At 33.9% G+C, this 14214-nt stretch overlaps 1 protein-coding gene across 1 annotated transcript; it reads right to left on the bottom strand.

Moving 5' to 3' along the window:
* Positions 1 to 252: 252 nt before the first annotated feature.
* Positions 253 to 4147, bottom strand: LOC116025089 (protein starmaker). Its single transcript, XM_031266173.1, has 3 exons — positions 3707 to 4147; positions 706 to 3114; positions 253 to 527 (listed from the first exon to the last, which is right to left on the bottom strand). Exons 1-2 carry the CDS (start codon positions 4069 to 4071, stop codon positions 741 to 743), a joined length of 2739 nt encoding a protein of 912 aa, XP_031122033.1. The 5' UTR covers positions 4072 to 4147; the 3' UTR covers positions 253 to 527; positions 706 to 740.
* Between the last annotated feature and the right edge of the window lie 10067 nt (positions 4148 to 14214).

Here is a 14214-nt window from a genome sequence, read left to right as displayed (position 1 = left end):
AATTAATGAATATGCTAACAAGTTCTATTAAAGAATCAATATTAATCAACCATATCACTGGTGTAAAGTGTAAAGATCCCTATGTCAAATAGGACTGTTGTAATAAGTTGGAAAGTTGAAATGTATAATTATAGAGATATAAAGATCCATGAGAGACAATATCAGCAAGTCAGCATTCATTTGGTTAAGTTCAAGGTGAAATGGGAATGGGATGTAGGACTCCTTCAGCTTAAACCAGCAAGTAGCAAGAAATGGCAAATCAAAAAAAGGGGGATTCCTACCCACAATTCATAATTATGTAAAACATGAAATTCATACATAGTAAAAAGTGAAAACAAGTGGATTTGTGCAAACACAACCACGATTTGTCGAAAATGAGTGTTGGAACAACATCTAATATTGAACAAAAAGCAGATAAAAAATGAGATTTGTAACAGCAACTCCCTAACCCAAGCATCAGGTGATGTAGTACAGCAGTTTGGCCAGGCCTTTCTCAGGTGCCACTTGACAGAGAACCAAGTATTAACCTATAAAAGAATAAGTAAACATTGTGAGCAATCCAAGACCATCTTAGAACCACAGGGTTATATTTGAAACTCACAAAGCATGATGAATAATAAAGTAAAGAATAATGCGGACACACAACGTAATGATGCAAAATTTGACGAAGGAAGATTTCAAGTATAATGTATTTTACTAGCTCACCTCTAGACACTTCTGGGATCAGATACAGTGCATCATCAACGCCTTGACCTCCGGTCATCATACCTCTCATCATCGTGTCTTCTTCTTCCAGTAGAGCGTGAATCCTCATATCTTGCTCTCTTGGAAGAATCATATTCTCTATCTCTCTCACGCCGTCTACTGCCACTCTCCTCTTCACGCTCTCTTCCATGCTTTTCATGTTTTGCTAGCCATTGTTCCTCTTCATCTCTTTTGTGTTTCTTCCCCTGTCTGTCATCATCATTCCTGCTTTCTCTTCTATCATCTCCATACCTAGAAAAATCCCTGTCACCTCCCCGACTTTCACGCTGAGACTCATTCCTACGAGTTGTGCCATCTTGATCACCATTACCTCCCCTGTGACCTCCATCATATCTTGCTGATCGTGAATCTTTGCTGTAATAATCCTGGTCTGTATGTTGTTTTTCAGATTCAACCTTTGCACTGTAAAACTCTTCTTCTTTAGTAGATTCCGTTTTTCTTGACTTAGCTTTTAGTTGCTCATCGAATTGGTTGGCATCGAGCTTCCTCTTGCCTCTAGAAAGCTCTTGATCACCACTCCCTGACCCATCTGTGATATCTGCTCTAGATTGGCGCAACTGTTCTAACTTCTTGAATGTGTCCAATCCAGAATCCACTTCTTTTTTCTTATCATCCTCTAGTGCATGACCTCTCTCCCTCCTGGGTTCTCCTCTGCCACCAGAATCACTAACATGACCACTTCCACTCTTCTCCTTGGACTTAATCCTATCAGTCTGCCCATGTTTACGATAATTACTCTTGTTATCTGAATCACTTTCACTGTTGCTCCTGATAAGATGATCACTGCTAGCATCACTGTCATTATCACTAGAGTCATGACGCTTACTTTTTTGGATCTTCTTTTCCTTCACATCACTACCACTGTCAGATCCATCCTCAGAATCATGTCTTTCAACCCTCTGAGTTTTGTGATATTTCCTATCATGGTTATCAGAATCACGCCTTTCAACCATCTGAGCTTTGTGGTATTTCCTATCATGGTCATCATCACTAGAGTCATGCCTTCTACTTCTTTGGACTTTCTTCACCTTCACATCACTGTCACTGTCAGATTCATCCTCAGAATCATGTCTTTCAGCCCTCCGAGTTTTGTGGTATTTCCTATCATGTTCATCATCACTAGAGTCATGCCTTCTACTTCTTTGGAATTTCTTCTCCTTCACATCATCATCACTATCATATTCATGCCTTCTACCTCTTTGGAATTTCTTCTCCTCCACATCACGGTCACCATCGTATTCATGCCTTCTACTTCTTTGGAATTTCTTCTCCTCCACATCACGGTCACCATCGTATTCATGCCTTCTACTTCTTTGGAATTTCTTCTCCTCCACATCACGGTCACTATCATATTCATGTCTTCTACTTCTTTGGAATTTCCTCTCCTCCACAACATGGTCACTATCATATTCATCCTCAGAATCATGTCTTTTAACTTTCTGAGTCCTCTGGGATTTTCTTTCATGGTCATCATCATATCTATTCTCATCACTATCATTTCTGTTACTTCCCATCTTTTCATTTTTCTTTCTTGCTTCTCTCTCATAACCAGAGTCACTTTCTGATTCATACTTTCTCTGACTTCGATTCTGTTTCTCTTTGGCACTTCTCTTGGTGTCATCAGCAATAGAGCCATCTTTATCTACCAAGTACCCTTTGCTTTTTTCAGAGGAATTTATTTTACTTGCCAATTGATACTTTTTGCCAACCCGATCACTGTCAATTTCAGATTCAGGCAGTTTCCCCTTTTGAACTTTGTATTTTTGCCTTTTATCAGATGCATCATCATCAGAACTATGATTTTTATCAGATTTTCTGCGTTTCATCTGTGCATCGTCATCAGAGTCATGTCTTTTTTTAGATTTTGGACGTTTATCCTCATAATCAGACTCCGAGGAAGAACCAGAACTAGATTCAGATTCAGAATCAGAATAGCTATCGTATCTTCTACTCTTACTTTGCTTCCTTGTAGCTTTTTTTGACCTCTTCTTAACATCAATTTCGGAATCAGACTCTCTATGACCTTTCTTGCTCTTCTTTTTCTTCATCCTTTCAATGCTCTCCTTACCACTATCACTATCAGAGGAATCCTCATGGTCTCCCTTCTTTTCTTTCTTTTTGTGATGCTTAGGCTCATCTTTCCCTCTTCTTGTATCCTTCCCCCCATCACTTTTATGATTTTTTGCCCTATCATCTTCATCATCACTCAACACAGAGTCCAGAGCTAGAGTAGGATCAGGCTGTTTCTTTTGATTCTCGTTTTCAGCTCCTATCCGAAGTGCTGCTTTCAATTTCTCCATCTGTTTTTCCTTCAAGGCAGCAATTTGGTGGGTTTGTGTTTCAGAGACCCTAAAACATATTGAACTATGTTAGTTCTTATGCCAACTTTAAACAACCATATGAGGAATAAAAATAGTGGCTCGATGGCAGAACCCATGGTAATGAACATGTCTTTCTACAACAGTTACTATATGAACATGTTAAATTTTCACAATAGTTCACTTCAATTATTAACTATTCTTAAGAAGATTCCAAGCAGTTACTATCAAAGGGGAGAAGATGCATTAACTCTCCTCTTCATTCTCTTTCGATTATTATTGAATGGGATAAAAATCACCAACTATCCTCTTACTCCTCTTTCAATTCAACTTGCTATTAGAGTACTTTCTACTAGTTCCACATAAGTGAATTCAAAACATTCAAAAGTTACCTAAAAGCAAAACAGAAAAGCAAACATTAATAAGTGCTAAATTTTATGAATTACCATCCCAATTGTCATTTCCAAAATCCTTCATGTTTCAAGTGCAATATTCAAATCTGTGTCAACAAAACTATTCAAAACAATGAAGCTACTGGTATATGCGGCGAAATACATTTTCAACCTAAATAGTCTAAACAAAATACTAGGAAGGAGGAGTAAGACCGGTATCGGCATCGTTACCTTTCAGATGAGGATCCAGCAGGAGCGGTTGGCCCACCGGCAGCTTCAGACGCGGCGGCAGCCTCTAAGGTTCTCCGAGTCTCTTCTAACTTCTCAGCGATCTCCGAATCGGTGTATCCCTGCTCGGAGAGCTTCTCCTCGAGGACGAGCAGCTTGAGCTGGATCTGGCGTTTACGGTCGTGCTCCAGAATCTCCTTGTTAGGCTTCCGCGTCACGCCGGCGGTTCCCTGATCCGCTCCAAAACCCCTCGCGCCGCCATCGACGAGCACCTTGTTGGTCTTCGACCTCACAAAAAACTTGTTTGTTTGCACGTAACCGTTGGTCCCGGAGCCCCGGGCCGTCGGCAAACCGATTCCGTTATACATCTATGCCGCGACTCGCCGGAAATTATGTCTCTCAGATCAAAGCTCGATGTCTGATTTGTGTGGAGAGTCGAAAGGACCTTTTGGAGTCAGTAGGGATTTTAATCCACGACCCGACATTAAATGGTAGAGTCCGAACTCCGAGTTCTACACGGATAGGGTCGGGTTAGCTGTCTTTCAAATCTCTATTCTCAACTACGGCCCAAAAGAAGAGCTGATAGGCCAGATGGAGTATTTAACAATTGGACCTGCCCAATTCCCCTTTCACCTTGTGATGGTGCGGGAATTTCTTGGGTTCGACCCAAGAAAGGAATTGGGCTGAAGCAACGATTTGATGGGCTAAAGGAGTGAAACCAGGCCTCGAGTATGATATGGCCTAGCCCAAGATACATAGAGACCAATCATTATTGTGTAGACCGTGGTCAACACAATGACAATCTATATCGTGGACCCTAGTCCAATATACAGAATTTGACATTATAAGTAGTACTGTCCAAGCGGGTAGGCCAATTCCACTGGGCCTGCTCCATTACGGGTTTTATTTCTGGCGGACTTTTGCAGACCGACCCGTTTGGCCCGCGGTCTAAGATTCATACAACCCTAGCCCGCCTCGCGCGGGCTGACGATTCCCGCGTGTTTTTTTTTTAAATTAATAAGTAAATAATAATAAAGATGACAAAAATGACATATCTAATACGGAGTGTATATATATATATATATATATATATATATATATATATATATATATATATATATATTAGGCCCGTATTTTTGCGGGCCTATTTCATCATGACCCTAATCCACCCCACCGCGTGGCGGGGTGCGGGTCGGCCCGCAGATTTCGACTCACTTTAACATTACTATTCATAAGGTACAAAATTTATGTTTATAATACACAAAATTATATAGCTGAGGACACATAAACACTACTTAACATAATACACATATACATAAACACGATATTTTAAAATAAGTACATACAGAGCATGTGTATTATGTTATGAATTTATGTGTCTTCATCTATATATTTTTGTATATTATGAATTTCAATTCCATAATGTGTGTGTATTATGTTAAGTGTTTATTTGTCTTCAGCTATATAATTCTGTGCATTATAAACATGAATTCTGTATTTTATGAAATCAAATTATGTATATTGAATTAGGGTTCACGATTTCAACACAGCTGTATGAACACATGCATAGCAGCATATGTAATTAAGGAACAGGATGTGCAACTTCATTCTCGCATAGCTAATAATTTTAAAATCGTGGCATATATTCTATGAATAGTATTACTATAAACAATTTTTAAAAGGATGGTTTTGCACAAGCATTCCATATTTAGAACAAAAAGACAATGGAATATAACATGTTTGACATTATTATGAAGAAAACAAAACATATATACTTGCATTGGAAATAGTAGAAGCATATTTTGCTTGAATTGTCCACTCAAGAATCCATTATCCTAGCTAGCTTGGTACTAATATATATAACAAAAATATTTTAAATACTTGGATAAAAAAACCACTAAAGGAATCTAAAGACAAATTACAGAATCTATATATATATGCACATCAAATAATACTATTTGGGCTTCAAATATCAGCCATGAAAACCCTAAAAACAAATTAAAATATTTTTTTAAAAAGAAATTATAGAATAAAATGAATCGTCCTAATTCACCCTTATCCTCTTTCTGATTTTAGTCCCATCATGGGAAAAAGGCATCCCACAATTTAAAAAAAAATAAAATTAAAATAAGTGGCCATGTACTGCCAATATTATTAATCTCCAAGAGTATGGTTTTCTTCGACTAGTACCCGCAATTCACTTTACTTTGAATAATAACAAAGTGGCGGTTCTTTTTAATGAGGAAAAATTAGATATCGTCCTTAATTAGAGGAAACCATGTATTTATATGTTACAATTTTGGGAGGGGTATGGACAGCTGACGCGCATAGGTAGTCTAAGGTGCAATTACAGGCATCTCGAATAGGGTTTTTATGTTTGTTTTTATAGAGCTAAAATCTGATTGTATGATTTTTAACTGATGTGAGCTTTGATTTTTTCTTGGATCTTTTTCCTGCAAAGACTTTGATTTTTTCATTAAAAAAAAAGGCGCAAATGAACGCGCCTGGAGCGCATTGCGCGCCCCAACGAGCGCGTAGAGTGGCCACTAGCTGAAATTGTGACTGTTGGTTGGCTAATTTTTTTTTTTTTTTAAATAATTTTAATGTCAGAATTTTTTTTTTCTCTCTCTCCTACATGGCTTCCCGAAACCTAACAAAAAACTTCTAACTATTGAGGATGCCCTAACTCTAAATCCTTTGCTCATGGTAGTTGGTAGTATGGTACTGCGATAAGGCTCGACCAAGCTAGTTAATTGACTCTTCAGTATGAAAAATATTATTTGGACTTCCAAGTTTTACTCTCACTCTTAAAAAATTTTAATGTTGACATTTTCTTGGGACTGACAAGATGAAGATATATAACTTATAATCTCTTGCCACATAAGAAAATAAAAGTGAGATAGTAGAGATTAAGACTCCACGTAGTAAAATGCCTCGAGTATGACCAGAATAATTGGACTACTTTTTCCTTCCTCCCTTGGCAAGGGCTAGGTTTAATTGGATTAGCGTTGCATATTATATTTGGGTGACAAGAAAAACTCGGAGTCACTGCACGAGAGTGTAGTGTGCATCAGGTAAATTTGTTCCTTTGTAATAACGTGCAAATCACACACATAGGTAAACTGCACTCTTGTAGAAAGACCTAATTATGTGATGGGACGGCTTGACCAAGAGTGCATTGGCAATAATATAATGAACTCGTGACCTTTTAAGTACCAGAATTATACTTCACATACTTAACCATTCTTTTCAAGGCCTTGCATACTATATTCCATGTAATTTCTTTTAATGATATTAATTGATATCAATACCAATAATATCGAGTACAACCATATATATAATATACATACTTATACTAAGTCACTATTAAGAAGGGTGCCCTTCATGGTGACAATACCACCAGTGCACCAAAGAGTATTACATTGTTAGTTGTATCCAATTTTGTTAGCACCATATAGAAAATTCCATAAATTATATTCCATCTTTATGCCTTTTCATTGGTACACAGACGTTGTTCCACAAACACATGAATTTGCACATCAATTAAATTGAAAAGGTTATTTAACTGTCACTGTTGGAATCCTTTGAGGATAAAACAACTGACAAGAAAGGTGGAACCTTTCCTGGGTTACGTTACAAAATATATTCACATAGCTGTTGGTACGTAGTTGCCAAGACAAGATTAAAAATGAAGACTGGAGAATTTTATTGCCTAATTAGTGTTTTAGGGATAAATATGAGCACAATCATCACTTACGAACGACCGAGTAACAGTACAAATAGTAAAAATCATATCCATGTAAAGTATTCAAAACTTCTATTTATATTACAACTTTTTAAAAATTTTAAGAGTCACCAAACATAATCATGACATAAATAGCACTAAGGTAATGTTCTATTGTGCTGTGACAACAATTTATTTAAACTATAAGTGCAAAGATTGTCGCTCGCTCACACTTGTCATAAGGTATGGATCGGATCGATATATATGCTACGCTTTTGGGTTTTGGACACCATATATGCCTAATTTATTGGGTTAGGCTTGTTGGGTTAAAGTGGAGTAGTTATTATCAAATTATACCATGGACCATGGTCTATATTGTAAGGTGGAACGTTGATATAAGTTCATGATTAATATTTATAATTTCATTTTTAGACTATTACATGTTGAACTTGCAATATATTAAAAATAAATTTGTATATGTTACGTACCTGCATTTAGATATGTCGAAATGAGCATGTGGGGTGGGGACTGCCATAGCAATCTAACAAGACATATTATAACATCGGTTTTAACCAAACACACAGAAATTTAACATTCACAACAATCTGACGTTCCCTATGATAATCTAACATTCCGTGAACCAAACGAATGTGTAACCCTTCTAGAATTCACAACATCCAACAACCAAGTCAATTTTAATCAAGTTAGTCAAGCAGTTGTTTGGTAATTACAAGATTTCAAATTTGACTTTTAGTAATAATTGTCCATTGATCTTCTTAATTTGAATTGATTAATTATAGATAACTTAGGTTAATTTATCTTTTTGTGATCTTCTAGCCATTAGAATTATAAAACGAGTTTCACCTAAAATACATATTCAAGTAACAATTACAATTTTTCTCATAAATCAAAGTAACCCTCAACAAATCCTCTAACAGAATCTTTCGAAGTTGAAGTGGGGATATTTTGATCACATATATGCACACAACACACTACGATTATGCAAGAATGTAGTACTGTACCATACTACAGGACATGCATGTTTGATTTGAAATAAGGAACGTCCATTAATGTTCAATGAATTGAATTTTCCATGCATACCTTGGAGTTATCAAATCATGTCACTACTTTAATTATATTAATTTAATTGTTTGTAAAGAAGGTGTAGAAAAAAAAGTGGGGAAAAGAGCATGAAAAGTAGAGGAAGTGCAACTGTTTAAGCATGACACGTACCAACAAGGATGGGTTAGGAATATACTAAGATTATGGGCAGATCATGTAAGTAGTAGTCATAGTGAAAACATGCATAATAATATCATTCATTCATATAGAATGATCAAAGATTGAAAATTACAAAAAATAAAATGATATTTTTATAATTATGATGATATATTTAGAAAATTTGATTGTGCATCTACAAATAATTAACAGTGCACTAATGATCTATCTGTAATATAATAGTGTACTTACATGTTCCCGTGAGACTCTTCGTAAACGTGCACAAGCTATTACACAAATACACAGAGGGTAGATTGTGTGCATTAATTCATGGTGGGCGAATTACACACAATCTAATCTGTGTGCATTCGTACAGTAACTTGTATACATTTATGGAGAATCTCAAGAAATTCACGAAAATAGGTGGTCTCATTTGATTATTACTCTCTCCCTCCTCCATCCTCTCTCTCTCTTTATATATATATATATATATATATATATATATATATATATATATATATATATATATATATATATTCTTTTGCAAGCTAGCAAGGATATGGCTAGCAAATTAGGGCAAAAGGCAAACCATAGGTCCATGCTCCCTCCTAGCTTGGTCTCACTATCTTTGGAGCTAGCTAGGGTGGGTTGAGTAGATCAAGATATCAATGAATCTAATTGTCTTTAAATTAAAAAAAAAATTATTGCTTAAGGCAAAAATTTGTAATCACGATTCATGAATATAAGAAGGTTATTTCAAATAAAAATGTGTTCTTTAAAAAAATAGTACAAGTTTGATTATAAGGCATCTTATAAAATTTATACCACATATATGATTTTATTGAAGGATGGAAGAAAAATAAATGAATAAAATTGTGACTCATTTTTGTTTTGAATCAATTATGCATGGCATGGTGCGTTAGTAATGTAGAGAGTACAAATGAGATAAAAATGTGGATGTACATGTAGTATTATTTATTAAAATAAGAAGGATATGCTAAAAATAAAGCAAAGATAGATTAATCATTATCAATAAATTTTAATTGTTCAATAAATTAAATATATATGTGAGATTTGAACTTTGGATACATGCAATTCGATTGAGAGTGACAATCATCAACCAAGTGATAATAAAGTCTCAACAAAATCAAATTCTTATCTAATTAAAAAGGATCGTAGGTTAAGATTGTCGATGATCCTAAATATCTAATTAGTATATTGTCGCCAATTACTGTATTTTGTAGTTAAGTATTAAACTTGTGACTTTAGAATAGGAGATCACATATTCAATTATCATCCTCTTATATGTTCCCAAAAATGAGTGTTGAATAAAGTCTTGAACAATGCATGATGCATGAGACGAGGGAAGTTTTGGCTGACCAACAAATAGGCCGACAACCTCAACTAGAAATCGAACTTATGATCGTGAAGTCACATGCTTACTGCCAAACTAACTTAACTAGACCCGAATTGAAGTCTCAATAGTCTATTTTCTAACTTTATTGTTATTAGGGTATGATAGGTGTCAAAAATCTTCTTAATTAACTCAACAAAGTTTTCATCTTTATTACATGCATCTAAGTAAAAGAAAATTAAATGAAAATATTGTGATAAAAGATAGGCAACAAGAAAGGCATAAAAAAACATGACCTCAAACATTTTAGGCATGCATGTGTCAAAACACAATTGGGAGCCTCCTAAACCAATGCTGTTGAAGGAAATAAAGCTAAGGGGATGAAAAGTGTGTGTGGGGGGAATGGAATTCTTCCCCACATATTCTCTCTCACTTTCTGTGATAATATAGCTTTCATTCTTTAATTTCTTTACCAGCAGACCATCCAATCAATGTAATAGTTGTAGGGGATATGATGATAGATTGAGGAGAAGATCTCATATATGGTGATGAGAATAACAAATTAGGGTAACCTAGCCACTCAATTTGATCGGATGGTTGATTTGGTAGTTATAAAATTTTAAATTTGACTCTTGTGAGAGTTTTTTATTTTGACATTCTTGATTTGAACGAGTCAATTATAAGTAATATAGACTGATTTACCTTCAAACTCCACACAAAAATATATATTCAGATCAGATAATGATTGTGAACGTTCTTGTAAATAAAAAAGAATAACAAATTAAGGTGGGATGTTAAAGCCTTCTCTAAAAGCTTCATAAAGCAAATCCCTTGTTGGAGGAGAATATGGATCTCCCCCTTTGCCCTTTCTTTTCAATTCTCTCCCATCCAACTTTTTTGTTTTCTAGATATGAATCCACATGCCCAATATTGTAAATTATGGCAGACATAATATGTGTTTATAGTACACCAATACTTACAATTTGATTAGTACAATAGATCAGACACAATTTAGTACACTAATAGGCAATAATTACAATTTGATTATTAGTACAAGATCGAGTAGCTAATAGTCCTATCGATCTTGATATCTCATTGAAAATTATATTACTGGTCATGACTCATTTTAATTGGTGCCTACTTTCTAGATCACCAATTATGGTGATATACTAGGCGGCCAAGAAGTGCCTAGCGTCTAGGCGCCGATTAATTGATGCTTATGAAGGGATTTTTACAACATTACAGTAAAAAGTCGATCAAATTATTATAAAATTTAATTTTGAATTAAATATTTATTATACGATCTTATAATTAATGTAAAAATAGTTACAATTTAAGTACATGACTAAAGATACAATAAAGTAAATACTAGAGTAAATATATAATAAATCACATTTCTAACATTTGATCATCACAAATTTGATCACGAGTCATGATGACTCATCACTCATGTTATTTAATGCTACTCCAACAATATTAACTATTGAAAATTTTTCCCAACTATCTATTCATACACATACATATATAACATCATGATCGAACTCATTTGCCCTAACGACACAATCAATCAAAAGACAAATTTCCATCTTTCTTAATGAAGAAGTGTTCTTTGTGATTTGCAATTTTCATGGGGTGACGTTGCTTGATTCACTACCCCACATTGGAGATAAATATACATGAATTTCATGAAAAAAAAAAATCTTTTTTAAGTGACGAGAGAAATTAAACCCACAAATTAAAGGACCATAAGGTGAAGTTAACTGGTTCAAATAAATAAAGCTTACAGGGTCATCTAGTAATCGAACTTGAAACTTTAATTTGTAGTTACTAAGTCAATAACTTAACCAACTTGATTGAATTGCCTCTCATTAGACTGGTGTTTTTTTTTTTTTTTCTAAGAATAATATGGGCTTTGGGGTTGGGTGGGTAAGTGGGTGGGGGCTCTTATGCTTACACATGCATGCTACACTTTATAAAGTTATGGCCACCCCAAAGAGGATGGGGGACATTGTAACACCAATGCAACAATTCGTTTGACCAATGGCCCATTTTTTTTGTTGTAATTCACACACATATAGTTCAATGTAATATAAATATTTTATATCATAATTGGCTTTTCCTTTTCTTTCTTTTTAATTGGTAGGACCAAAAAGATTACTTGATAATTGAGATGTTTTTGGTTGTACAAGCCAAGTGTTATGGTATGGATTGCCAGTCAAACCAACAATAATTATTGGATATATATATTTTTTAATTAGGTTAACTGAAAACTATATATATATATATATATATATATATATATATATTATAAACTTGCTTTTTTTTTTTCTCTCTCTCTCACATACACACACACATATAAAGAAATTCTAAGGTGTCAATCAGCATGCAATGAGTACAACTAAAAGTGCATGATTCTCATATAAGAAGGTCACGCATTCGATTCTTGCCAATATCATATTGATTGAAATGGTCGCACATGATCTTCCTAGTGTGGTTTATCTTTGTGAAAAAGAGAACGAACATCGAAAAGTTCCTTGGGATCCACAACATATAAATATGTTTTTTCTTTAAAAAATTAAAATTTATCACTTCAATTAAAAAAAAAAAACTATAAGAATAGATGCATGCATGTTATAACCAGATAGATATTGTGTTTGTTTGTTGAAGTTGTAGTGAATTTCATTATTTCCATTGATAACACAAACACAAAGGATATATATTTATTTAATGTTATATCTAAAAATAGGCAAATGGCATGGATATGATATACGATGCATGCATATATATATCATGCTCTAATGAAACAGCCAATTATTCTTGTGTCATCTATTCTAGGGACTTGCAATACAGATATTTTTTACTAAGATGCAATGAAACCACGTTACAAATGTATGATGAATGTAGTTCCACTCAACAACCTGGTCCAATACCAAGAATATTTCCTAAAATCCAAAGCATATATATATATATTCACTAATTTGCTGTCTTACACAACCTAAATTTAATTTATTAAGTCTCGATGAGAGATGGTTGAAATGGTGGTTTACCTCTACTATGTGATTTTGTTGACTTTAGCTAGCTAGTGATTGTGTATTTTCTTTGTCACCCAAAAAGAAAATTTAATTTAATTTATTAAAAAATATATGTAATTATATAATATGCATGTATAGTGTATTTGACTTGTTTTTACTAGTATGTATAGTTGTGAATTTAAATTTATTTATTTTTATATTGTATATCCGGAATAAAAGTGATTTTTCTAGCCAATCAAATAAGAGTATACAAAATGACTAATTTTTTTCCTACTAAGTAAGATTATCTTAAATACGGAATACTACACAATATTTTATCATAAATTTTAAGGTAGTTACATTTTTAGATTTTAAATCTCGGAATCTTTAGTTAAACTAGAATATACACGTAATTTTGGTTATACTTCGGAGTGAATTAAATCATGCCAAATTGATTTCAGCAAGAGAAAAATATATAATTTTTTTTCCTTTGGTGTCATTTTACTCTTAGAAATCAAACTGCGTCACACTACAGCTTTGTGCCAAATGATCCCTTCCCTGAAAAAGTTTTTTTTTTTTTTGAGTAAAAAAATGCATTAAACAAAACCCAAGTAGGATTAAATCATCAAAGTATCAGACCAAGAAACATATTGTACATACATATATATATATCATGGTGGTCCATATAATCTCTCAAAAGAAAAGGGCTTTTGCTGACGATATATAGTTCAAAGTTATGAGAGCAAATGAGATTGAAATTCCATGCATGCAAATTTCCATGAAAGAAAAAGAAGGAAAAAAAAGGAGAAAAGTCTTTTAATTAATTGGTACCAACAATAGTGTGATTCAACTAATCAAGTTTAATTTTCGTCTACATTCATAATTCAAATATTGGTATATTAAGTTTCAGTCACATTGTATAATAACGATTGTCAACAAAATTATTAAAAGATTTAGACGATTAGATTGGCAGCAGTGTAGTGGTTGAACTGGTTGAAAATTTTTGTCTACCTTCTTAAGCTAATTAACACAAAAAAGTGATCTTTATAAATGATTTTGTAGAATTGTGACGTACTATTGCTGATTTGAAAAATTAATTAATAGATATATAAATAACAAAAAAAAAAAATTAAATGGTAGTAATAGTGAATGAATTGAAGTGGGTCCTACGTAGGAAACCAAAATCAAACATGGCAAAAAGACA

This window comes from Ipomoea triloba, chromosome 7 (assembly GCF_003576645.1).
Source record: "Ipomoea triloba cultivar NCNSP0323 chromosome 7, ASM357664v1".
NCBI classification, from domain to species: Eukaryota; Viridiplantae; Streptophyta; class Magnoliopsida; order Solanales; family Convolvulaceae; genus Ipomoea; species Ipomoea triloba.
The sequence above is the reverse complement of the archived record's forward strand: the minus strand, read 5'-3'. Positions and strand labels throughout refer to the sequence as shown.